Here is a 27473-nt window from a genome sequence, read left to right as displayed (position 1 = left end):
TAAATAAATCAATTGACTGACGGTGTCAAAGTCACCGCACATCCGATTCCTCTTACTAGCTATAGAATAATAACAAAATACAGAAATTTTTAAGTAAAAATCTCTATGTAATAAAATTAAATTGTTTGTTATTAAATTTATCATATGAACCCATAAAATATTTTCTGAGAAAAACGCTCATTTTTCTAAAAAAAATACTCAGATAATTAGTATATGATCATGATTTTTCTAAAAAATTTTCTATCAACAACGTCTGTTTTTTACTTTTAAAATTATAATTCTGTCAATTAAGTTGGCATCAATAGTGGTATTTATGAAGAGGTATATGAAATTCATTATTATTTATGTTCATTTAATTTTTGTGAAAAAGTTTTATTTTGTTTGAAGATTTTATCTAACAACCATAATTTAAAATTCTACTTTAATCCAGTATTTTCTCATTATTTTTGAAATAAATTTTTCTTTCGAAAAGGCTTTAAAAATTTCTTTTTTTTATAGATAATTATTGTCAGTTTGATTTTTGTATGAATAAAATATTACCTGTACGAAAAATTTTCTTTTGCGTACTATCCAGTCTGTTATTATTATTACAATTAGTTAGTTAGTAGACTTAATATTACAATTTTCATTTCATTTTTTTTCAACGCCAATAATCAGTCTTTCTCATGATATAAATTATAAATCCAACATTTAATTTCATAGAAATTCATTAATATAAACATTTTAAAAACGATACACATATTTAAATTTTGTAACGAATTAACAATTTACGAATCAAAATTTTTATTATTAAAATAAAATGAATTATATTTACAACTAGGTAAACGATCTGTGTAAATATAGTAATTGTAAATCACGTGTTACAAATATAAAAATTGTGATATAAGAAAAATGTGATATAAATATTAAAGAAAATACTTTAATTCAAAAAGAAAATTAGGACTGATATAAATAATAAGATAAATTAAAATTAAGAAAATATATTGATTCATTTTTGTAGATTGTTAAGAGATAATAAGCATCAGGCAGTAAAAGAGGACCGTCAGTTATCCGTCGGAAGTAATAAAAGAACAATTGTAGAGTAAAATTTTTCCAAAGTAAACTTGCGTTTACATGATAGAGCATGAGTTGGTAGGTTGAGCCGGCTTTTCAGTCACTTCAGCAGAAACGATAATAACAGCTGTTTTAGTGCTAGCGATTGGATTCATTTTGATTCGGTCTGTTTTTAAATTATTAGTTGACTTTGTGAAGTTTTTTTGTTTGTTTGAGTAGTTAATTTTTTTTATTTGAGAGATTTTTTTTTATTTGATAGAAAATTTGAAAGAGAAATCGAAGTCATATTTATAATAATTCGAGACAAACAAAAATCAAGAATAATACTAGAAATTCTAATCTGATTATATCGGGATATCTTGATATTCTTTTTCTTAGAAAATCCCTAAATGTTACGAGTTTAAATTGTTATTATTTGATGCAATTGCGATTATTATGTTTTTAGCTTCCAATCAAAAGTAATACTAAGTAAATAGACCACCTTCCAGTCCTTCCACTCCAATTTATGTTTTTATTTTCTATTTACCATTTCAGGAAAGTTTTTAAAGACGTAAATCTACCTAAATGGGGCGTCATTCCAAATTACAACAATTCTTATTATTAAATTAGGATTACAATCAGAATTGGTTTAACCGATTTTGTTAAGGATCACTACGTGGGTAATTTTAATACATGATATGAAAAATAGTAAAAAATTATAAATAGTTTTTTAATTAGTCAAGAATATAAATTTTGTGTTACTTTTCATTTACAAAGAAAATGTATATATATACAGTATATAATAATGTAATATATATATATAAAACAATGATTTGCCATTAACTATTATTACTTATTACAATTGTTATTTCGCAGATCCCATGATATCACTTATCGTTATTTGCATAAATAGGTTGAATGAACCCAAACTAGTGTGTGGATCCTTCCTTTTTGAACAATGCAAGCAACTCTGGCCCTGAAGAGGCGAACTAATAGTACTCTTGTATATACCTATTTATAAAACGGAATATTGTATCAAGTGTTCATGATGAGATCGTCCTTTCTTTGTCGTTACAAATGTTGTTCTAACACTACTAAAATGGTAAAATTATTCACATGGTTTAGAATTTGAGAATTTGAGAACGTATGTTCCAATAAACATATTCTGAAATTGTTAAAAATATCGTAAATAAGAAAAAAGGAGTATTAGTCTAACGTAATTATAAATTTTACTGTGAATAATATTAATGAACTGAATTACAGTACTAGTTACTAAAAAAAATTTTGGATTATTCATCACATTGAACAAATTTTGCCACCGTCAAATTTACCTGAATCCAATCTACTATCAAAATCATTAAACGAGTCAAGTAATAAAATGAATAAAATGATCATTTACATAATATTAAAATCTTAGTAGTAAGATTCCGATATAATCTGTAACTCGGTATAAATTTTAACGTTAGTATGATGTTATTAACAATTATAACACAATTTAGTTTTGCCATTTTTTTTTAAGTGGACGATAACCGCTAGTATTTGTAATCAATCTTATCACTATTTACTGTATCGCATGACGCATATATGATGCGTATGATTCATGCAATAAAATCAAATATTTCTTTTTTACGAGTTTATATTAATATTATAATTAAAAATATTATAATAAAAGTTATTATATACGCTATTATATACGTTATTATATACTGTATATATTATACATTTCAATTTAAACAAATCAATTAGTAACTGACGGTGTCAAAGTCACCGCACATCCGAATCATCTACTAGTCATAGAATAATAACAAAATACAGAGTAAAAATCTCTTTGTAATTGTTTGTTATTAAATTTATCATATGAAACCCCATAAAAAATTTTCTGAGAAACTCCGATAAACGCTCTTTTTTCTAAAAAAAACTCAGACATGTGATCATGATTTCTCTAAAAAATTTTTTATCAACAACGTCTGTTTTTTACTTTTTAAAATTATAATTCTGTCAGTTAAGTTGGCATCATTATGAAGAGGTATATGAAATTCATTATTATTTATGTTCATTTGATTTTTGTGAAAGTTTTATTTTGTTTGAAGATTTTATCTAACAACCATAATTTAAAATTCTACTTTAATCCAGTATTTTCTCATTATTTTTGAAAATAAATTTTTCTTTCGACAATTTTTTAAGAAATGTTAAAAGGCTTTAAAAATTTCTTTTTTTTTTTATAAATATTACCTGTACGAAAAATTTTCTTTTACGCATCCAGTCTGTTATTATTACAATTAGTTAGTTAGTAGACTTTATATTACAATTTTCATTCATTTTTTTTCAAAGCCAATAATCAATCTTTCTTTTATGATGATATATAGTAAATTATAAATCCCAGATTTAATTTCATAGAAAATTCATTAATGTAAACATTTTAAAACGACACACATTTAAATTTTGTAACAAATTAACAAATTACGATTCAAAATTTTTATTATTGAAATAAAATAAATTATATTTACAACTAGGTAAACGATCTGTGTAAATATAGTAATTGTAAATCACGTGTTACAAATATAAAAAATTGGATATAAGAAAAATGTGATATAAATATTAAAGAAAATACTTTAATTCAAAAAGAAAATTAGGACTGATATAAATAATAAGATAAATTAAAATTAAGAAAAATATACTGATTCATTTTTGTAGATCGTTAAGAGATAATAAGCATCAGGCCAGTAAAAGAGGAATATTCCGTTCGTCAGTTATCCGTCAGAAGTAATAAAAGAACAATTGTAGAGTAAAACTTTTTCAAAGTAAACTTTCGTTTACATGATAGAGCATGAGTTGGTAGGTTGAGCCGGTTTTTCAGTTACTTCAGCAGAAACGACAATAACAGCTGTGCTAGTGATTGGATTCATTTTGATTCGGTCTGTTTTTAAATTATTTGACTTTGTGGATTTTTTTTGTTTGTTTGAGTAGGTAATTTTTTTTATAGGTAATTTTTTTTATTTGAGAGATTTTTTATTTGATAGAAAATTTGAAAGCGAAATCGAAGTCATATTTATAATGATTCGAAACAAACGAAAATCAAGAATAATACTAAAAATTCTAATCCGATTATATCGGAATATTTTGATATTCTTTTCTTAGAATATCCCCTAAATATTTCGAGTTTAAATTGTTATCATTTGATGCAATTGCAATTATTATGTTTTTAGCTGCCAATCAAAAGTAATACCAAGTAAATAGACCCCTTTCTATTCCACTTTATGGTTTTTTTTTCTATTTACCATTTCAGAAAAGTTTTCAAAGATGTAAATCTACCTAAATAGGATATCATTCCAAATTACAACAATTCTTATTATTAAATTAGGATTACAATCAGAAATGGATTTAACCGATTTTGTTAAGGATCACGCCGTGGGTAATTTTAATACATGATATGAAAAAATAGTAAAAAAGTTATAAAAAGTTTTTTTAGTCAAGAGTGTAAATTTTGTGTTACTTTCTTTAAAAAAGAAAAAATATATATGTATAATAATGTAATAAACATATAAAACAATGAGAATAATTAACGTGAAATACTATTATTACTTATTATAATCGTTTCTTGCAGATCCCATGGTAATCATTTATCATTATCATGAATCTAAACTAACGTGTAGATCCTTCCTTTTTTGGACAATACCAGCCGGCATTATATAACTCTGGCACTGAAGAAGCGAGCTAATAGTACTCTTGTATATACCTATTTATAAAACGGAATATTGTATCAAGTGTTCATGATGAGATCGTCCTTTCTTGTTGTTGCAAATGTTGTTCTAACATTACTAAAATGGTCAAATTATAGTACACATGGTTTAGAATTTAGAATTTGGGAACTAATGTTCCATTCTGAAATTGTTAAAAATATCATAAATAAGAAAAAAGGAGTATTAGTCTAACGTAATTATAAATTATACTGTAAACAATATTAACAAACTGAATTACAATACTAGTTTCTAAAAAAATTTTTGGACTATTCATCACATTGAACAAATTTTGCCACCGTCAAATTTACCTGAATAATTCAGTCTATCAAAATCATTAAACAAGTCATGTAATAAATGAATAAAATGATCATTTACAAGTATTAAAATCTTAGTAGTTAGTATATTATTACCAATTATAACACAATTTAATTTTGCCATTTTTTTTTTTATCCTTCTAAGTGAATCGGTATTAACGATAACCGCTATTTGTAATCAATCTTATCACTATTTACTGTATCGTGTGACGCGTATGATGCGTATTGACTCATGAAATAAAATTAAATATTTCTTTTACGAGTTTATACTAATATTAAAATTAAAAAAATATTATAATAAAAGTAATTATATACGTTATTATATACGTTATTATATACTGTATATATTATACATTTCAATTTAAACAATTCAATTAATTGACGGTGTCAAAGTCACCGCACATCCGAATCCTCTAATGACAAAATACAGAAATTTTTAAGTAAAAGTCTCTTTGTAATAAAATTAAATTGTTTGTTATTAATTTTATCATGATATGAAACCCTATAAAAATTTTTCTGAAAAAACTCCGATAAACGCTCATTTTTCTAAAAAAAACTCAGACATATGATCATGATTTTCTAAAATTTTTTATCAACAACGTTGGTTTTTTACTTTTTAAAATTATAATTCTGTCAGTTAAGTCGGCATCACTATAATAATAAGAGCGGTATTATGAAGAGGTATATGAAATTCATTATTATTTATGTTCATTTAATTTTTGTGAAAAAGTTTTATTTTGTTTGAAGATTTTATCTATCAACCATAATTTAAAATTCTTCTTTAATCCAGTATTTTCTCATTAGTTTTTGAAAATAAATTTTCTTTCGACAATTTTTAAAGAAATGTCTAAAAAGGCTTTAAAAATTTCTTTTTTTTTATGTTTGATTTTTATATGAATAAAATATTACCTGTACGAAAAATTTTCTTTTACGCATCCAGTCTGTCATTATTACAATTAGTTAATTAGTAGATTTTATATTACAATTTTCATTTCATTTTTTTTCAAAGCCAATAATCAGTCTTTCTTTCATGATATATAGTAAATTATAAATCTAAGATTTAATTTCATAGAAAATTCATTAATATAAACATTTTAAAACGATACATATATTTAAATTTTGTAACAAATTAACAAATTACGATTCAAAATTTTTATTATTAAAATAAAATAAATTATATTTACAACTAGGTAAACGATCTGTGTAAATATAGTAATAGTAAATCACGTGTTACAAATACAAAAATTGAGATATAAGAAAAATGTGATATAAATATTAAAGAAAATACTTTAATTCAAAAAGAAAATTAGGACTGGTATAAATAATAAGATAAATTAAAATTAAGAAAAATATATTGATTCATTCTTGTAGATCGTTAAGAGATAATAAGCATCAGGCCAGTAAAAGAGGAATATTCCGTTCGTCAGTTATCCGTCGGAAGTTATAAAGAACAAGTGTAGAGTAAAACTTTTTCAAAGTAAACTTTCGTTTACATGATAGAGCATGAGTTGGTAGGTTGAGCCGGCTTTTCAGTCACTTCAGCAGAAACGACAATAACAGCTGTTTTAGTGCTAGCGATTGGATTCATTTTGATTCGGTCTGTTTTTAAATTAGTTGACTTTGTGAAGTTTTTTATATGTTTAAGTAGGTAATTTTTTTTTATTTGAGAGATTTTTTTATTTGATAGAAAATTTGAAAGCGAAATCGAAATCATATTTATAATGATTCAAAACAAACGAAAATCAAGAATAATACTAAAAATCTAATCCGATTATATCGGGATATCTTGATATTCTTTTCTTAGAATATCCCTAAATTTTACGAGTTTAAATTGTTATTATTTGATACAATTGCAATTATTATGTTTTAACTGCCAATCAAAAGTAATACTAAGTAAATAGACCACCTTCCACTCCATTTTATGTTTTTTTTTCTATTTACCATTTCAGAAAAGTTTTCAAAGACGTAAATCTACCTAAATAGGATGTTCCAAATTACTACAATTCTTATTATTAAATTAGGATTACAATCAGAATGGGTTTAACCGATTTTGTTAAGTGGGTAGTAATTTTAATACATGATATGAAAAATAGTAAAAATTATAAATAGTTTTTTTTTAGTTAGTCAAGAATGTAAATTTTGTGTTACTTTTCTTTTACAAAGAAAATGTATATATATATAATAATAATGTAATATATATAAAACAATGATTTGTCATTAACTATTTTTTTTTATTACAATTGTTATTTCGCAGATCCCATGATATAAATAGGTTGAACTAGTGTGTAGATCCTTCCTTTTTTAGATAATAATGCCAGCCGGCATTATGTAACTCTGGCTCTGACGTTTAGAGCTAATAGTACTCGTTACCTATTTATAAAACGGAACATTGTTTCAAGTGTCAAGTGAATATTATCATGAAAGTTGAAAGATCCATGATTTGATCGACTTTTCTTGTTGTTACAAATGTTGTTTTATAATTGCTAAAATGGTAAAACATACACATGGTTTAGAATATGAGAACCAAAGTTACAATAAACATATTCTAAAAATTGTTAAAATGGGTTTGCCACAAAATCCTGACAACCATAAAATCGACAGTCTACAATCCCGACACCGAGATCCCGACAAACCCAAATCCAGATAATATATAAGAATTCATTATTATTGTTATTAATAAGTACTAATTTTTAATAGTTTATAATTGATTTTTTTATGTTATTATAACAAATCCCGTTGAAATAAAATCCCGATAGTCCCAAATTTCGACAGTTAAAAATCTTGACAATCAAAATCCGTTTTTTTTTAACAGGTTAATTTATTGTAAATTTTATTAATACCAATGTAAATTGTTTAATATAAATGCAAATTAATATAATTAATTAAAATTAAAAGAAAAAAATTCTATCTTGGTTAAAAGGATTATGGTACTGTATATTACTTACTAGATTACTAAACTATTCCTTACCTTCTAAAATTAGAAACAATTGCATTAACTAATCTGATTAATCTGATCGAATCTCAGCCAGGATTTTGGCTGTCAAGATTTTAGATCATCGGCGTTCTGTAACTGTCAGGATTTTGATTCAGGATTTTTGGGTGATCCCATTTACAAAGTATTAAAATCTTAGTAATAGGGTCCTATTATGTGGTCCCATAGTAGATACTTGATATAATCTGTATCATAGCTCGGTATAAATTTTAACGTTAGAATATTATTATCAATTATTATATAGTCGATTAGGAATATTGTTATAGGTCAGTTCTTATGTGCTTAAAAATAAGCGGTATATTTGGGACCCGTTCACATTACCGACAATCATATTACCGGCAATCATTTTACCGACACTCATATTACCATCAACACTTACAGTATTTATTACTATTTCACTACCCACTTCAGTCATGAAAATTAAAATACATATTTAATATAAAAGAATTTACCATAATATATAAAATAAAAAATTGATTAATATATAACAAATTAAACAAAATGTAAAATACTATGATATTTATATATACTAATAAAATAACTTGAATTTAATATTTAATTTTATCAATTTTATTTTTTAAAAAATTTATTTCAGCTTCATAATATATTGTACTTAGAATTGTTCTTAATAATTTTTTTAATTTAGTTTATATAATTTGCTTTTTTTGTAACTTAAAAATAATTATTATTTTGTCGGTAAATGATTGTTGGTAATGTGAACCAGACCCGTATATTTAGTGTAAGCAGAAGGATTGGTAGGGTCGGAAATTAACAGGATCGGCGTAAATCTTATACTAATTTAATTAATTCAATGTAAATCTAACATAAATCCGATCAAATGCGAATATGGTATAGCCAAAATAGCCTATACGATCAGACGCAAGTAAAAGGATTAAACTAACCAAATATGAACAATGAATAAAAAAAATAAAGTGTATAAGAAATAACACGAAAAATAAAGTGTATATGAGTTTTATTAATTAATTTTATTAATGATATTTATGAGGACTGTTCTAAAACTACTTTTCTAATGCGCATTTACACTGCCTTTTTATAACAATTTTTACTATATAAAAAAATATCTAATATATTGAATTTACGTTAGTACATATGCTATATATGCTATATATGTTATATATACTATTTATGCTATATATACTATATGTTCTATATATACCAATATATAGAACATATCGGACATACGTAACATATCGAACATGTCGAACATATTCGATATCTTCTATATTGATCGGCATCATGGGTCCAGTTATATCATGTGATTGCTGCGTGACATTTTGCTGCGTAACAATATGCAGGAATTTAATGACTGATATTTTTATTAAACATCCAATACTAAAATCAGTATTATTAGCATTAATATCGGTCTTCGACCACTCTGTTCCCCATCTAATAACTATTAGTATTTAAAAAAGTATAATATAAATAAATCTCGATAAATATATTATATACAATATTCTGTATGACACAATCCGGCTTAAAATCATGTACTGTTGGGGTATCTAATATCAAGCTAACCACAAACATATTAGTAGTTGCATAATGAAAATTATTAGTGAAGATTTTTCGCGATGAAATTTCGAAATTTTTTTTACTAATAAATTACTGCTAAAAATTACTTTTGCGAAAAATTTTATTTCTCATGATCTGACAAGTTTTTGTTACTTTTAACCTTACCGAATATAATTCTTTGAACGTGTTTTTACTTAATTAGAGAAGCAAATTTTAGTTATATTTAATATTTGTAAATTTATTTTTTACGTCAAACTAAGAAAATGAACTTTCTAAAGAATTATCTCTTCTATTAGAATTTCTCATTTCTTTCCGAATATGATGAAGTTCGTCTTGAGTTACTTTCTCAATTCTATTGTTAATACCAGAAAATTGGATTCGTGCTTGTTGAAGTTCTGTACCCATATTCGGGTGTATTTTAATATCATAGCAATTATTTAAACCTTCGAGTTGTTGTTGGTGGATTACAATGCTGTAAATTCGATATTTTATAAATTCTTTTTCAATTGGAGATTTTCTTTTTCAAGTTCTTTAATTTTATCCTCACTTGCTTGCGTTGAAGATTCCTTTTTATATAATCCCGAATTAAGAAACTCTACTGCTTTTATTTGAAGGTGTGGTGAAAGAATTTCACCTTTCGATCTCCTTTTGAGTATATCATTGTCTGAAACAAATGAAATGCACTGGAGACTTGATTAGCGGGCAATTTTTGAATTTTAGTAATAAGTTCATTCCGTTTTGTTTCATTTTCTTCATATATTCCCTCAATTTATTCGGCAATAGTAGCAAAGTCATTATTGTCTAGGTTATCAAGGTTATCACTCAATTGCTTAGTTAATTTGATTTGTGACAATAACCTAGAAAGTTTTTCCTTTGGCGCATATTTTTAATTGTATTTTTCGTTTTCTATTTCGACCCATTTTTAAATTTTTAAAAGAGAAAGTTAAATTGCTTTTATTATTAAGTTTATTTAAGCTTGCTTAAACTTTAAAGTTTAAATAATACACAAAAATATATCCAGATTGTTAACGAAGTTAAATTATTAAAATTTGCTTCTCTAATTAAATAAAGACACGTTCGAAGAATTATATTCAATAAGGTTAAAAATAATAAAAACTTGTCAGATCATGAGAAATAAAATTTTTCGCAAAAGTAATTTTTAGCAGTAATTTATTAGTAAAAAAAATTTCGAAATTTCATGATGAATAGTGATTTTCATTATGCAGCTACTAATATGTTTGTGGTTAGCTTGATATTAGATACCCCAATGTACTGTGTAGTGATTCTGACTTAATTCGTGGTTTAATTAAAGTAAAACCAACGTTGCTGATAAAAAAATTTTTTTAGAAATTTGATCACATGTCTGATTTTTTTTTCTAGGAAAATGAGCTCAGAAAATTTAATTTTAACAATAAAAATAATTCTGGAAAGTATTGTTATCAAATGCATATTGTATACAAAAGTTAATTTTAGCAAACAATCATTTAAACTTTATTATAGCCTTTAACAATTACAACAATTAGCTAAAACAAAAATAATAAATGTTGAAACAATTTTAACATTTGGTTTCAGTTAAGTCAGCATCACTAGTATCGCGCAAAATATCTACAATATGAATTTTAAAGCGATATTTTTACCCTAAAAAGTAATAATTTAATAGCTTTAGCAATTATTAATAAATTTTAATTGAACAATGCACTTAAACCAATTAATTCCGGCTACATGTGTTATTCTAAATGATAAAATTAATATTGATTTATTTAAAGATTGCCGCGAAATCTATTTAAATTTTAGACAATCATTTTAAAACATTTTCGTAACATTAAATTATAGGGACCTATAGAATCGGGTATTTTGAAAATAAAAGAAAAATGAATATCAGTTTAAACATTCCTTAAATAAAAAATTAAATGATTTCTTTTTCCTATTTACTGAAGCTAGAATTTGGGCTATTTGGTTCATCAAGCACTGGTCGAAGTGGGATGATTTGCATGAAGTTTATTGCCCATAAATAGCTTATACATTTGTTGATCTCAATTACGCTTCAAATTTAATTTATAGATTGAAACGGGTAAAATTTATTGTAAATTTTATGATTTTAAAACTAATTCGCTAATTATAATGTATAAATTCTAAATAAATTTTAATTAAATTTAATATCAATGTTTATTACGCATATAATAGCTTGAAATTTACTTGAAATATGATATTAAATTTGCAACAAGCCATTTACTTACTATTATTGAAATTTTGCTATACTAAAACAAAATTTATATCATTACAAAATTACAAAAAAAAGCAAAGAGATAATCATAAACTTCGTAGCCACGCTCAATTAAGGCAATGTATTACTAGACCTTTGCTAAAGATGACTTTAGCAAGGCTTTCTTTGTGAAATTAAAAGAAATTTCATACACTTTGCCAGCTGGTGAGAAAGCTTATGACCTCTAATAATCTCAAGTCAATTTATATTAAAAAATCTAGAATTTTTGTGAGAAATATAATTAATGTTATATTATTATATTTGCTATTTGTGTCATTTTGTGATGGTTAAGTTGAACATGTACCAAGCATCAAAAACCATAATTGCAGTTTATTACTTTGAAGAGTATAAAAGAAAATGTAAAGAAAATTAAAAAAATAGTTTATTTGTGATTAAAAATAGTTAAAATAGTTAAAATAGTTTAATGTGTTATATCAATCCTTAAAGTCCTATTTTACAATCTACATAAAAATTAATGTCATGTGTATCACATGATATAATAACTGATAGGCGCAGTTCAATGACGTATAATCTTTCTTTAAAAAAAAAGTTTGTTCTTTCCCATAATTCCTTTCCTTCTTTCTCCTTCATTAATTTTTTTTTCACAACAATGACATCAATGAGCTATTGGTATGAACAACTGACAAAAATTAAAGGAAATGAACAAATGTCTCCAATGGCTCAAAGTTGAGGTTCAACTGAGAACGAACTGAACATTTTTGCAAGTAGTGCTCTCTTAGGTGATTTCTTTTTTATTTTTATCATTTTTTGATTTTTTTTTTGTTTTATCGTTATTTACTATAATTTTCTTTTTTTTTCTTTTTATTTTTCATAAAATTATTTCCAAGCCTATGATAGCTGGACTTGAAGAAAACAAAAGTAAAAATTATACTTTACAATTTTTCGGTAGGTAATGTTCTCTGGAGGGACTTTTTGGACAGTAAGTAAAATTTTTGGGAAAGAATTTCGCCATTAATTATGAGGAACATATTAAATTTCCTTTTTTTTTATTTTTTTGTAGGTAATGACTTATCTGTGGAAGACTTTTGGATGGTGAGTTATTTCTTTTGAGAGGAATTCGTCATTTATCTGTAAGAAATGTCTGACGCTTCTTTTTTTAATCTTTATAGGTTCTGTATTTCCAGACTTTGGTAAGCTATTTGAATTCAGAATTGACTTTGAGAAACCTATTTTAAAAGAATTTTATTAATGAAATTTTTCTTTTTTTTATTTTCTAGCCTTATGGTACTTTGGATCTTTGAAGCAGAATTTTGTTAAGTTTTTTCTCTTATTTTAACGTGAATTTTTTTGACACATGGACTTCTGGTAATTCTTTTTTTAAAGTTCTTTTTTTTTTTAATTTAAAAAAAGGGAAAGTGATTTTTAAATTATTTTTAATGAATTCAGTTTTTTAGACGGCTTCATTTGGATCTTTAGACACGTAGGTTATGGTGTACTTTTTTTTATATTCTTAAACTTTTTTTTTAATATAATATTAACCTAACAACTTCATTTTCGTTCTTATTTGGATAAGTCTTCAGCTCTTTGGAGGCTGATTTCGGTAAGATATTTTTTTTCTTTGACATTAAAAAATGATTACTGACTTTTTTTTCTTTTATAGATGACTTGCTCTTTGGTATCCAACGATATTTTTGAACATGGATTTCGTAAGTTCAATTTTTTTCTTTAATTTTTCTTTTAACAAAGAATGATCACTAATATTCATCATCTTTCTTTTTTCAGATGGTTGGTTCTTTGACTCTTTAAACGCGTGAAAACTTGGTGAGATTTGTTTCTAATTATGCATTTCAATGAAATGTTTTTACTAACATTTCAATTTTCTCTTTTTTAGATGGTCTAGGTCTCTGAATCAAATGTTTAGGGATCTTGTAGAAAAGAAGTTTGAGGTTAGAGATCATAGGCTTTCTCACCAGCTGGCAAAGTGTACGAAATTTCCTTTATATATATATATATATATATATATTATTGTATCTGGAGTAACTCAGATGGCTTTACAACCAGGGTAGCTCATCCGATGGATTAGAATATATTGCGGGAAAGGAAAGTAATGAAAGTAATAATAAGTTATTACTAAGAAATGAAAAATTCATGGTTTTCATTTTGTAACTCCAGGATTTTATTGTAGAATTCGTTAGATTGGTATGAACCCATTTTTTGTGAAGTTCTGGTCGATTTCTGAATTCGAAAGTGCCGACGAAGATTGGGAATTTTTGATCCAGAAATTGAAATTTATCATGTTTTGTCTATTTTTCTTAATTATTTCAAGTATCCTTGAATTATGGTCTCATGCGTATTATATGTATATTAATGTTGAAAGTAATGTTAGCACTTCCAGATTCAACTAATATATGAGAAAGTCTGCTGTTTCATCGTATAAGTTTCTCTTGCGGGCTTTAACTTTTTATTGAATTAAATTTCAGATCATAATGTTGATATGAGCATGGATATTAATTTTAATTATTATTTGTTTAAAGGTGATAATTATTGAGAAATTATTGATATAGTACATTAAGAACCTGTGTATATGATGATATCAATGTTAGGTGAGCCATTGTTAGAGTCGTTAGTATGGACCAGTATTAAATTTTGCATTTTGATAATTTGGGTTCTTGGTCGTTATTTTGTGCCCACTTTTAATTAAACTAGATACCGATGCCACTATCTGTATAGAATGAATATGAAACTCTGGGTGTTATTTTAAACAAAATATATAAATATTCTCAACTCTTGATGTAGCCAGCCAGCTCAGAACCCCGAACTTAAATCCAATGATCATCGACTATTGTAGTTTACAAAATTTTTAATAACTTTTTCTTAACATCGCAATTGGTCTGTATGTATTCGGAAATTTTTTAATTGTTAATTCAAATCATGAGACAATAAATCACATGTTTTCGATCGTTTGTCCCATGCATGATGAGAAGGTAAGTGATCATTAAAGCAAGGATAATCATTTGTTTAGAAAAATTAGATTGGATAAAACTCGATTATATCAAAATATATCAGAAAAATAAAAAAAATATCAGTGAAATCACACTAAAAGAAAGATGAAATTGCTTTTCATAATAAAAAAATTCAATAAAGAAGAAAGGAAAATCTATTTAAGTGATTATTTTAATAAAATATCAAGTTAGATAAAAATTGAATCTTATACGAAAAAAAAATTGATATATTTTTATGTACAATATTAAAAGTTTTAAAATCAAAACTTATTGTAAAATCAAATTTAAGAATCATAATACTTATGTATTGTTTTACCTTAAAAAACTTTCAACTGAAACAAATGCACTTTTTTAGCTTTATAGTCTTATTGAGATCAACGTGATCAACATATAACATAATAATAAGATGAAAGAAAAAAGGTTAAACTAAAATTTTTCTTTATATCTGTTGGTTTACATGTGCATGACTTCATTTATTAATCATATTAATATATTTCGTGGTAGTGGTACAAATGCTAGAGACGGTCTTAAAAATTTTACACCGAGATTTTCAAAAATTCCGGATTTTTCCGGAATTTTATCACTAAAAAAAGACAATCGAATAAAGAATATACTTGATTTTATTTTAAACAATGATTATTGAATGTGATTGTTCATGAAATATTTTAATAAAATAATGCTTGTAAATGGACAAATTATTTTTTTTTTTTACTTTCATTTCTTTCATTTCTAGTAAAGTGTTAGCAATGTACATATGTAATTCGACATAAATCCTTGCTTACAAACAAGAACCCATAATTGAAATCTAAATATTTCAAAAAAAATGCATATACATAAATAAATATAAATAAAATATAATATAAATAATACGAAAGCATTTGCATTGTTTATTTAAACTAATATAATTCAAATATCAGTCGTTCATAGTATTAATTTAGTTTATATACTAGCTGTAGCATGTTGCGTTGCAATAGAAGTATGACAGCGTGATAGTATCATGGAATATAATTAAGTATTTTTTATGTTGACAACCAAAAAAATTACAATAAAAAGCGAACTATAAAAAAAATAATGGCAAAGTCTTTTTTTATTGGCGTTAATTAATTATTAATAAACAAAAATTCAACAAAATGTATAATAATAAAAAAAATTATTGAACTAAAATCAAAACCAAAAAAAAATTGATTAAAAAATTTTTATCGGGTTAAACTGAAAAAAAAAAAAAAAAAATATTAAAAAAAAATTCAGAAAAAATTTCAGTCTATAAGAACCGGTAAAAAAAGGATTTTTTTTAAAAAAAATAAAAAAAAAGGCAACCGAAATGCGGCAATTGTGATATGCTGCGCCGATTGCATCGATGGGAGTGGCCAAAAATGAAATATGATTAATATGATTAAAAAGTCTAGTTAGCACTATCTATTAGCCAAAAAAAGTGTCCATTAAAATTTCATTAGCCGGAGTTACGACTTTGATAGTCAACCAAATTATTCTAGCCATAATAAATAAGAATCTTGCGTTTCCATGTTACGTATTTATACAGAGGTTAATCTAAATGGGATTATCAGAAAAAACACTTATTAAACCTTATTTATGTACCATATTTGCGTCAAAATTTCAATAAAATTCGATTCATTTATGTTGAAAAATTACCTTCTTTATTAATGAAAATTCCCACCTGAAAAACAATTATTTATTGGCGCATATTTACATCTCAGATGAAACAAGAATCAGCGATTTAAATAAATTCTATTGCATGGTTTATGGTGATCATAATAAAGAATCGTATATATGAAGTATGAATTTGGTTAAAATTTATGCAAATACTTATCATTTATTACTATAGTGACGTCAGAAATGCTAACGTATTCCGATTTATGTGTTTGGAATGATTGTGATTCTGTGTACATTGTACAGTCGCGTCCGAAAGTGTTGCCCGATTACTTACAGATGAAGGCCATAATTATTAAGTCACTATGATCATCTCGGCATCCAGTGATCAGAATTCGACAAACAAAGGCTCATTGGATTCATCTCGTCAAGACGAAGTGAATGGTGGTTGGCCTATATCTCTAGGATCAATAGATGCCAAGATATAACTTAAAACATTCTTTACCTGAAAATTTTTCGAAACTCTAAATTTCACGAAATTGGGAATATCTCACTATCCAGTGATTCTATTCTGACAAACAAAGACTCATTGGATTTGTCTCATTGATACACGTCGAATGGTGGCCAGTTCATACATGTAGCATCATTATATCTCAGGATAAAGGCCAAACCATCAAAAAAATGTTTTAAGGTACACCTTAGTATCTATTAACCCTAGAGATATGAGACATTCACCATTCAACTCATCTTGACGAGACGAATCCAATGAGCCTTTGTTCATCGAATTCTGATCACTGGATGCCAAGATAATCACAGGTTTCCAGATGATTATATCCTTTATCTTTAGGCCAAAAATAAGCTAAAATTAAATAAAATTGCAACTACTAATTTTCCAACAAATTTATTTGGTTTAAACCAAGTAGAGAACATTTAAAAATGAACCAATATATTATCCAGAAGTGTGTCCCTCTCCCAAGAGCTGTAGGCGAATTTAAAGCTATATTAAAGAAAAAATAAAAATTTAAATAGTTCTGTTTTTGAGAAGGTTGCCACCCTGGCATTATGAAAATTTGATTTAGTATGAGAAACAAACTAGGTATGAATATTTTACTAATGTATACACTAGTGAAAAAATACAGATATTTTTGCTTTTGTCTTCATTTTCAAATCGGGCGTCACTTTCGGACGCGACTGTACATGCATAGGACTGCAACTTAACCGACAACAATTATCAATAATCATTAAAATTCTTTTTTTATTACTGTTTATACGGTAACTAAAATATGACATGCTTTCCATATCGTTCAACTTGCCTCTCATGAGATCGTTGAATATTTTGCATTTTGCCGATCATCTTTCTATGATCCAACAGTCGTTTTAAAATATGAAGTAATCGATAGTAGGTTGACCCTTATCATACCATATGTATTTGTGGTTTGTACTCACAAATTTGAGTCCTGAATTTCAGTTACGAATTAATTATTATTTACTAAAAAAAAAAAATATTTAACGCATTTTAACATTTATGAATATAATTATCATAGCTTCAATAACACCAAGCAGTTGTCATTATTATTAGCGAAAAAAATATTTTTTTTTTTATTTGAATCAATCGATTTCTATTTTTTTTATGCATATAGGATTGTGAAACATAACAATGAGTACATGATAGCTCATTCTTAGTAAATTGACTAAATAAAGTTATGATTTGAAGCTTTTTCAACTAATAAATTTATTTTAGTATTATCTTAGTACTAAATTATAATGTTTAATTCTCTAACAATTCTTCATTCAATAAACTTTATATGTTCATTATTTATTATAAAATGTATGAGAAAACAATCGTGTCTAGCTTACCGGTATGCGCTTCGAAATAGTATCCAACTACTTTGATATTTCACTAAAAAATATAAAAAAATGTATCAACAATGTAACTTTTTATCATTTTGCATAGTAATTAATATTTCTTTGTTATACTTCGGAATTGAACAAATTTGATAATACAAATATCTAAATTTAGATGTCATTTAACTGTTAGTTTTACTTTTAAATTTCCCTCTTCGGATCAATGAATGTAAATGGGTCAGAATAAGTAATTTAGATAATCAGATCATCAATTTTTTTTATTTAAACTCAACATTTCGTTGTCATATTTAAAAAGTTAAAAGACTTTATTATATTATATATTTTTTTTCATGAATCCTTTACACAATAATCATAATAATAATAATGTTCACGAATTCAATATTACCGGTGGATCTAATTTTCCGCAAACGACTGCAACAAATGCTACTCAAGCGGGGCGTTTTTCAAATAATAACCGTTATGTTCCTTCTTGCAACTGCAATAATGATATTTCCGTGTTGAACAATGATACTTCTCCTACACGTACAAACATAATCACTGACCATAATGATTATCAGCAATCTATGTCCCATAGCACTTCAAATACCGATATTATTTCTACTGGCCATAATCATCCCTATAAAAAAATTGGATACGTTTTTTATAAAGTTTTTATACGATTTTTTTTCCTTAGAAATAACGTATCATAATAGGATACGGAAAAATGCACAATTCCGTATCACTAAAAATATGGTTTGGATACGGAATTTGCACGGAATTCATATGGAATTTACATGATTTGATCACTGATTTTATCACGAAATTTATACGATTTGGTCACTGAATTTATTATTTGTATTACAGTTTACTATAATTATATTTATATAAATCTAATTTTACTTTATTAAATTAAATAAAAAAATAAAAATACAAATACATTATGAAAATTCCCTCCTTATTAAGGCCACCTATTGCAACCAAAATTATCTATAAGTTCAGGTTCATTTGGAGTCAAACAACCTAAAAAAAACAAAAAAGAACGTCTAACTTAATTGGAAACAAAACCCCCCTTCATATAGTATCTGCAATCGTCCAAGTCACCAAAGGTCAGTATTCCTACAAAAAAAGAAAGAGAACTCCAGAATGTCTGACCTACATAAATGAAAAGAATTATGAAGCATCTGATGAAAAAGAAACCAAAACAACAAAATAAATCCAAAACTGACCTACAAAAAAAGAAGACTCTGAAGCAACAAAACTGAAACAACCTACAAAAAGAAAAGAATCTGAACCCAACTTACAAAAAAAAAAAAGAAAATTTGAACTGACCTAAAAAAAGAAAAAAATCCTGAACAATCCTACAAAAAGGAAAGGACTCCCAAACTGATCTACAAAAAAACTGAATCTTCTCACAAAAAAAAATCTGCTGGCCTATGAAATAAAAAAAGGGATAAATATAAATAAAAAAAGAAAGGGGAATAAAGAATAAATCAAAAAAAAATATTTTTTTAAAAAGAGGGTAACGAAGTTAGGAGAGTTAAGAAAAATTTTTTTTTTAAAGGGAGGACGTCAAAGTTAGAAAAATAAAAAATTTTTTATAAATAGGAAATAGAAATAGAAAGAAGAAAAATTTTTAGAAGAGTGGGAATAAAAGAATAAAATCAAAAAAATTTTTTTTTTTTAAGGGTGTGACGAAAAAAAATTTTTTTTTTAAAGGAGAGTAATGAAAAAAAAGAAAAATTTTTAAAGTGAGGTACGAAAAAAAAAATTTTTTTTTAAAAGGGGGGGGTGACGAAAAAAGAAGAAAAATTTAGAAAAAATAACAAAAATAAGACAAGAGAAAAGAGAAGAAAAGGAAAGACAGAAAGGAAGATCGGAAGATCAAACTCATCAAAGTAAGGGTTTATATAAAAACAAAAAACGTATCATAACAAAACAATAAACAATCACGTGATCTCGTGTTATGATACGAGATTTTTGTAAAATTATTTTCTAAAAATATTAAGTTTAAAAATTCCGTATACATTCCGTATGATTAATTTTTTCCGTATACATTTCTTATACATTAGTTTTTTTAAAAAATGTTCAAAAATGAATTGCTTATTAAATATACGGAATTTGTATACGGAATCTATAGAAACGTACATAAAATGTATACAAAACGTATCCTTTCCGTATACATATTTCTTATAGGGCATTATCAGCAAAAAATTTCCTGTGACGCTTCAAACGATAAAGTTGGTCATCAAACTACGCCCAATAACGTTTCCTCCCCACATTTTTATCCGCAATACAACGATCAAAATTCTAGTAATGCACTTAATTCACTCGGAATTACTATAAATTCTCCTCATACAACTATTATTATCACTAGTGATCAAAATTCTAGTAATGCATTTCCTTTACTTAATTCACTTGGAATTACTATAAATTCTCCTCGTGCAACTATTATTATCACTAGTTCAGATATTCGAAATCTGATTCAACAAGATCATGCCTATTCGAATAAATCTCCCTAGAATATTTGCGAACTCACTTTTCAAATGAATCATTTAGATGACTTTTCTTGTTACATAAGATTTAATAATTTGGGAATTAATTTTTTTTAATTTCTTAATTTATTTCGCATATTTTATTGGTTTTTATTATTTTTTTTTTTAGACAGAAATTTACTGAAAGTTATATAAATATTTAAATAAAATGCTACTTTAACTTATGCTCTTTATAAGTAGAAATTTGTTCTTGAAAAGTTATTCGTTTATTTTATTAAATATATTATATACCACATTTCAATTCTTTTTCAATGCGTTGCAAAGCACTTATATTTATGTGCTGTACGAACAGTAATGTCTTTTTTTTTTCAAAGAAATATATATATATATATATTAATAATAAAATCCTGGATTTACGCTTTTCAATACGATGTACTTTGTCCTAAAATTTGGTATTCCAGTTATGATTGATTGAATTTCTTATGATTTTTTTAAAAAGGCTAATTCTAAATTAAAATGTTTTTTGTTTATTTATTATCATATTTTTAATTAATTGAAATGCAGGCGCAGAAATGCATAAAAATGTAACACTAGTAACACAATAAAGAACACAATCGATCGGATTAATTCGATTGGGTTGGTTAATTTTATATTCTCACGTATTATTTTTTTTATGCTTACTTTTTTATTTTTAGATTCCACGTGAACTAAGTCACGATACAATACTTATCCAATAACAATTTATATTGATATGTAACACAAGTAATCCACGTGATATATTTAATATCATAAGTATAACAAGAGCTCCTGATTGGTGCATCTCATGGATGATAACAATTATACTCTATCGCAATCATCTATTACACGCTTACTTTTTTTATTAAAATGTTTCTTTCATTTTATTTGTTTTATTTGTTTTATTTGTTTTATTCATTGGGAAGAATGTTCTAACGAAAAAAACCTAAAACTGAAACAACCAAAAAATGTTTATCATCATTAATCTCGGCTAAGACGATTCAGGCATCTGATTTCACTAAAGATCAGCATATTTTTTTTTTCAATGATATCCCAGAAGATAGTCGGATATATTAGATTGAGTGAGAAGTCCTAGATGATATTTACAGTATCACTAATGGTTACGCCATCTTAGAAAGTCAGTTGGCATCATTATGCATGGAATATTCTACCATGAAAAAATTCTTGAGTTTGATAAGTGGAATGAGAATTTAGACGCAACCCAATGAACTATCAGATTAAAGCAGATAAACATATTGAAAAAACCTTACTGGTGGGAAAGCCTTATTAAAAATGCAAGGAAGCTTTTAGGGCGCTTCTTACAAAGAGGAACTTTACATTCATCGGAAATCAATGAGAGCGATACATAAAAAAATATAAAAAATGATAAGAATTATTAGATCATTGACCAAAATTTTATGGAAAGAATTACTTTTCTAATAAAACAATACATGCGAATGATGGAACACTGTGATGTAGATCTCTGACGAGTTTAAATAAACTTTATTTACAGTAACAACAGGACAGCCTCTTATCAAGTTACAGAAAACCGAACTATACATGAAATCAAAATTAAAATGGTCAAAATGGTTGAAATAGTCAAATGGTCAAAATTACATGTTGTTGCATCAAATTATTGTTACATAAAGGTTATCAGAGAATTATAATGCAGGAAAAATCCAATTATTTCTAGCGTTATGCAAATTTCAGATAGCTAGAAAAATTTAGTTCTTCAAAGTCACTCTTCAGTATTAAATTCTATATAAATAATAACTAGTATTTTGCGATGGAACCTTTTGTGTTAACTCGGACCAAATTTTATTGAATTAAAATTAGCGTAACTTGAAATATTAGTAATATCCTGAATGGACAATTTCCTGAAACATATAAAGTAAACAGTACTTTTTAAAATTTATTACATATTAGTTTATAAATATCGCGTCATAATTCAATATATCTATCTATTCAAGGATATCAGACAACAGCAGTGACATTAGAAATTGAAGTTGCTATTATTAGATATTTGTTTGATATCAAATCGTTATATTATCTACTGTAGAAATAAAATGTATAAAGATAAATTGATAAGAAATGAAAGGAAGCACCAATCATTATGATATATTTGATCATTAAATATTTGATAAACAAATCATATAATTACTGTGTAAAATATATTTTGCAATCTTAATACATAGTATATCGTAAAGTTAATTAAAAATAAACAGTCTAACCAAAATTATTTTAATACTCATTAACATGGTATTAGGGATGGCACGTGATTTAAAACAAGATGTTTTAAAACAATTTAAATCAGTTTCTTATTGTTTTAAAACTTTTTTTTTTTTGTTTTAAAACATTGATCGGATTATTGCGTAATTATTTTAATGACCTTTTTTGTATTTTTAAACAACCTTTTTTTAAAATTATTTTCGTGGAAGACTATCATCAGAAGACGTCCGTAAGCCCTTTGAAAAGTTACGAAAAACACCTCGTCAAAAGTGTGTAATTAATGTGGAAATGACATTAGTTATTGATTTAATTGATCGTTTAGAAGATTTAAAATTGATATATTATATAATTTTTTTTTTAAGAGTTAGCGCACATTTTATTTAACGAATAGTAGTATCACTAAGCTATTACAAAATAAAATTCCAAACAAGGTCAGTCCGGCTATACTGTAAATATATATTATATAATAAAGTGCTTAAATTTTTATTGCAAATATGTTTTACGTAGTAAAGACTTGTAAAATGCTTAATGTTTTAAAACACGTTTAAAACATGTTTTAAAACGCCAAAATTGTTTTAAAACATGTTTTTTGTGTTAGCATAATCATAAAAATTTGTAATATAATAACGAATGTCACTATAAAATAAAATACGTTAAGAAAAGAACTAAATTGCCACGATTACAATTTAGTTATACGATTCATCTAAAAAATAATATTAATTTTTCGATCTGTCGAATTTTGCCAATTCGTTGAATTCGTTGGTTATTTAATATTAGCTGCCAAAGAAAAATATTTAAAACGTAAATCCGTTAAAAAATTGATTCCTTAATGGATTACTCGAGGTTTGTCTAGGAAGATTTATTATCCGATTTATAAATCTTGCGTGTTCACATTGTTTTCTTGTAAATCGATTTCGTCTTCTCTGTTTAATCCGTCGTGATGTTTCAACATTAATAATGGAGTTATTCAAAACGATTAAAGGTCTATTTACCAGGCATGCATTGTTTTAAAAAGAATTAAAATTTTCATATTTTAGAAAAATTAGAATGGATGAAATAATATAATATGACATTAAGGTTTAACATCAAAGTTAACTGATCATACCTTAAGGAAATTCCTTGATACAATTTTTTTTTGTGACGAACCTTGAGTTGATGTTCTCTACTAAAATTTAATTGAAGTAACTTTTGTCTAGGCATAGATATGTCAATTTTATTTATCGAATATCCAATATTTCTAGGGACATGGCGAAGACTAACAGAGTGAAAATAAAAAAGCAACTCTATATTATTCTCTTTTGAAGGTAAATCACCTGTAGTGAGTAGTTTAATTTTCTGAGAACTGTCAATTTCGAATTGACAAATCAAACCTTGACCATGTCTTCTAAAGTGCTTCAAGAGATTTTGATTAAAATATCTTGAATTTAGAACTTTTTGAATGGTCCCTGAATTGATCAACGCCGTATACACTAGCAGCAATTCAATCTTAGTATAAGAATTTTTTTCGATAATGGACCGGCTTCGATGAGTTAATGCTAAGTTGAGCATTTTGTTTTTTTTTTGATTCTAATTGAGGGACAAGGTCCAAATTCAAGGAAAAACTGGCATTTTATATAAGTTTTATACATGCATTTTGATTTAATTTTATTAATTATCACGACCAATATTGTAAATGTAAGAATGAATTAAGATTTCAATTAAAAAGTATCGAATCAGCAATCGGGGAAATCACAAATTATAATAAAATCACTAGTATAGTAATATAGGTTTAATCGGTTCATATCATTCGTCCTTTTCACTGATGGTATGGGGAAAAGTCTATTAAACGTTAGTCCATATGTCACATTGAATTATTTTTCGGTTATACTAAAACAAATATTCATTTAGTTTTCATTATTTACGGTCATACCCCGTTTGGAAAGCCTTATTTTGTTAATACCCCATATTATCTATTTACTTTTAAAGTCATACATGAATGAAACTTAATATCATAAGTCTAAGTATCAAATAAATGAACAAGTAAATCACTTTAAATATAATATATTATTTATATGTTTCATAATTATTATTCCGTGATTTTTTTAGTATCGTATTATTAAAATTATTTTCGGTCTTACTAATGTAAATTCATTCATTAATTATTTTCCATTTGGAAAGTTAATTACCCCACACGGCAAAACTAATTAATAATTACTAGTGTTAGATTTTATATATTTTTTAAAGTCATGAAATACCATCAAGTTAAATCTCAAATAAAATCACTTTACTACACGCCCTATAAAAAATTTATTCCGTGTTTTTTATTCCGTGTTATTACGAAATGTATCATATTAACGGAATTTTTACAGAAATTACGGTTAAAATTTCTTTACAGGGATCCTATTCCCATATTTGTAACGATAATTATAACATGGTTCATAATCTTCGTCCGTGGTTTTTTTATTGATATTCCACAGATGGAGGGCTTGTTCTTCACAAAATACTTACCTGTCAAAGCTGCACCATGATATTCTAGTAACAATAGTTATTTCTGAAAGGTAGTACAAGAGAAGGTGTGTAATCAGATACCGGCGTTCAAGGAGTACAATCATGATATCTATGTTTAAAATAAAATTTCATGTGAAATTATTTAGTCTGTAAGGAATTGAATGGAAAAAGAATTAGTTTGTTCATTATACACATGTATTTCATGTGTGATAACGCAAGATTAGTGTTTGTGGTACAATAAAATCTGTAACTGCAAAAAATTGATTCTTTCAGTAAAATTTTCTTGCGAGTTTTTTTTTTATAATTAATATATTCATTTTAATTATAATTAACAAAAAAAAAAGAAAAATTAAGATTAATATTAATTTTTATTTCTTTTAATTAAACTCTTGATCTAGTGAATCTAAAAAAAAAAATTAATTGATTTATTATAATAAACAACATACGTAATATATTCTTTATTATTTAATACTAAATATATAATTAGTAAAATAAATGATTATCTGTACATTAAGGAATGTGGATTTGAACAATTTGAAACTTTAACGAAATTTTCTACGATCATTAAAGGAATTTTAAAATGGGAATAAAATAAATCACATCAAATAGATAACACGTGTAATCGTTTACAACAAGAATTCCTTTTACGTAATTTTCACATAATGCAAAGTTGCGCCCTACATGTATACACATAATAGGCGTGCATTTTTGTGCATCTTTTAGTGAGTCATAAAACAAACGTGAATTTTTTATCGTTTTCAAAAATGCTTTGTCATATTATTTGTTGTTTTAACAAATATTTTCTATTTGCTTATTAAGTGCAGTGACATTAATTTTTAGGGTGGGAAATTCTCTACATATAATCACGCATGTGACCTCGTACTGCATATTACTATCATAAAGCCAATACCCAGTTCCGTTCCTCGCATCGGCTTCGTGTCGATGTTTGGTATAGCTTACGTTTAGTAAAAGAAAAGTGCCTTGACCTTCTAGGTTATTTTTGTACTTGTTGCTATTCATTATTCTAAACTATTATCAAAAAATAAAAAATAAAAATAATTCCGTTCCTCACATTAAGTCAAAAAACAACTGCTGAAAAATACTCTAAATATTATGAATATTATGAGTTATAATTAGTCGTCATCATGGTTCTTTTGAAAGTGTTTATCGTGTAAAATGGAAAAGTTTCTAAAATATTCACATACTGTAACTCGGCTATTGGAGAGTTCGATAACGAGGTATATAATTATTATCATCAAATATAATTTTTTTTAATATCTTCAAAATTAATTTCGTTTAAATTGTAATAGTTTTACGGCTAAAACTCGAACTTTATCATGAAATATTATTGTTCGACTTTATGGAATCTTAAGATTAGAGACAAGTTTAAATATATCGATGGCGGATAAAATCGAGTGGAGCAATACTGTAAGTATCGATCAGCTTTTTAACTTGTAAATGCTGTAACATGCATAAAGAAGTAATTATCTATTGTGACTTGGTAATATTAGTATTTTTTGTCTTTAATCCGCCTACGATTACTAAAATAACAAATATTATTATTTTATTTAGCGATCACGCAATGTACTTTATTCATCGTCATAATATAAGGCAGAATTACACAGTGAAATTCGATATAATGGAACCATCCGTTCCATTAGTAAAATTTGTCAAAAATCCGTTATATCAAGAATTCCGTTATATCAAGGGTAAATTAATTATACGTTATGATAATCCGTTCCAGACCCAATTACAATATATCAAGATTTTACTTATGATCCGTTATATCGAGGTTCCGGTATATCGAATTTCACTGTGTATTATGTTGATGGCATTGAAAATCTTTACATTAAATGTAGAGTATAACAAAAATTAATTACGGATATTAAAAAAGGACGAAGAGACGGAATTTGATGTCAAAGATACTCTTATCGAATATAATATCAGTAAGTATAATTAATTA

The 27473-nt window shown here is 25.9% G+C and overlaps 4 protein-coding genes across 4 annotated transcripts; 3 read left to right on the top strand and 1 right to left on the bottom strand.

Annotated features, from left to right (window-relative positions):
- Window positions 1–12481: 12481 nt before the first annotated feature.
- On the top strand, window positions 12482–13133 carry OCT59_014730 (uncharacterized protein; the record flags this gene model as incomplete). Its single annotated transcript, XM_066150206.1, has 5 exons — window positions 12482–12557; window positions 12730–12777; window positions 12893–12924; window positions 13002–13022; window positions 13110–13133. 5 exons carry the CDS (start codon window positions 12482–12484, stop codon window positions 13131–13133), a joined length of 201 nt encoding a protein of 66 aa, XP_066002395.1.
- Window positions 13134–18637: 5504 nt separating this feature from the next.
- On the top strand, window positions 18638–18997 carry OCT59_014729 (uncharacterized protein; the record flags this gene model as incomplete). The annotated part of the gene is made up of 1 exon (XM_066150205.1): window positions 18638–18997. The coding sequence occupies one exon, from the start codon at window positions 18638–18640 to the stop codon at window positions 18995–18997; it is 360 nt and encodes a 119-aa protein (XP_066002394.1).
- A 1440-nt stretch (window positions 18998–20437) lies between these two features.
- Window positions 20438–20806, top strand: OCT59_014728 (uncharacterized protein; the record flags this gene model as incomplete). Its single annotated transcript, XM_025323704.2, has 1 exon — window positions 20438–20806. The coding sequence occupies one exon, from the start codon at window positions 20438–20440 to the stop codon at window positions 20804–20806; it is 369 nt and encodes a 122-aa protein (XP_025190019.2).
- Window positions 20807–23894: 3088 nt separating this feature from the next.
- Window positions 23895–24571, bottom strand: OCT59_014727 (uncharacterized protein; the record flags this gene model as incomplete). Its single annotated transcript, XM_066150204.1, has 2 exons — window positions 23895–23946; window positions 24129–24571. 2 exons carry the CDS (start codon window positions 24569–24571, stop codon window positions 23895–23897), a joined length of 495 nt encoding a protein of 164 aa, XP_066002393.1.
- Between the last annotated feature and the right edge of the window lie 2902 nt (window positions 24572–27473).

Source organism: Rhizophagus irregularis, chromosome 22 (genome assembly GCF_026210795.1).
Source record: "Rhizophagus irregularis chromosome 22, complete sequence".
Taxonomy (NCBI): domain Eukaryota; kingdom Fungi; phylum Glomeromycota; class Glomeromycetes; order Glomerales; family Glomeraceae; genus Rhizophagus; species Rhizophagus irregularis.
This window is presented reverse-complemented; position numbering and strand designations above follow the sequence as displayed.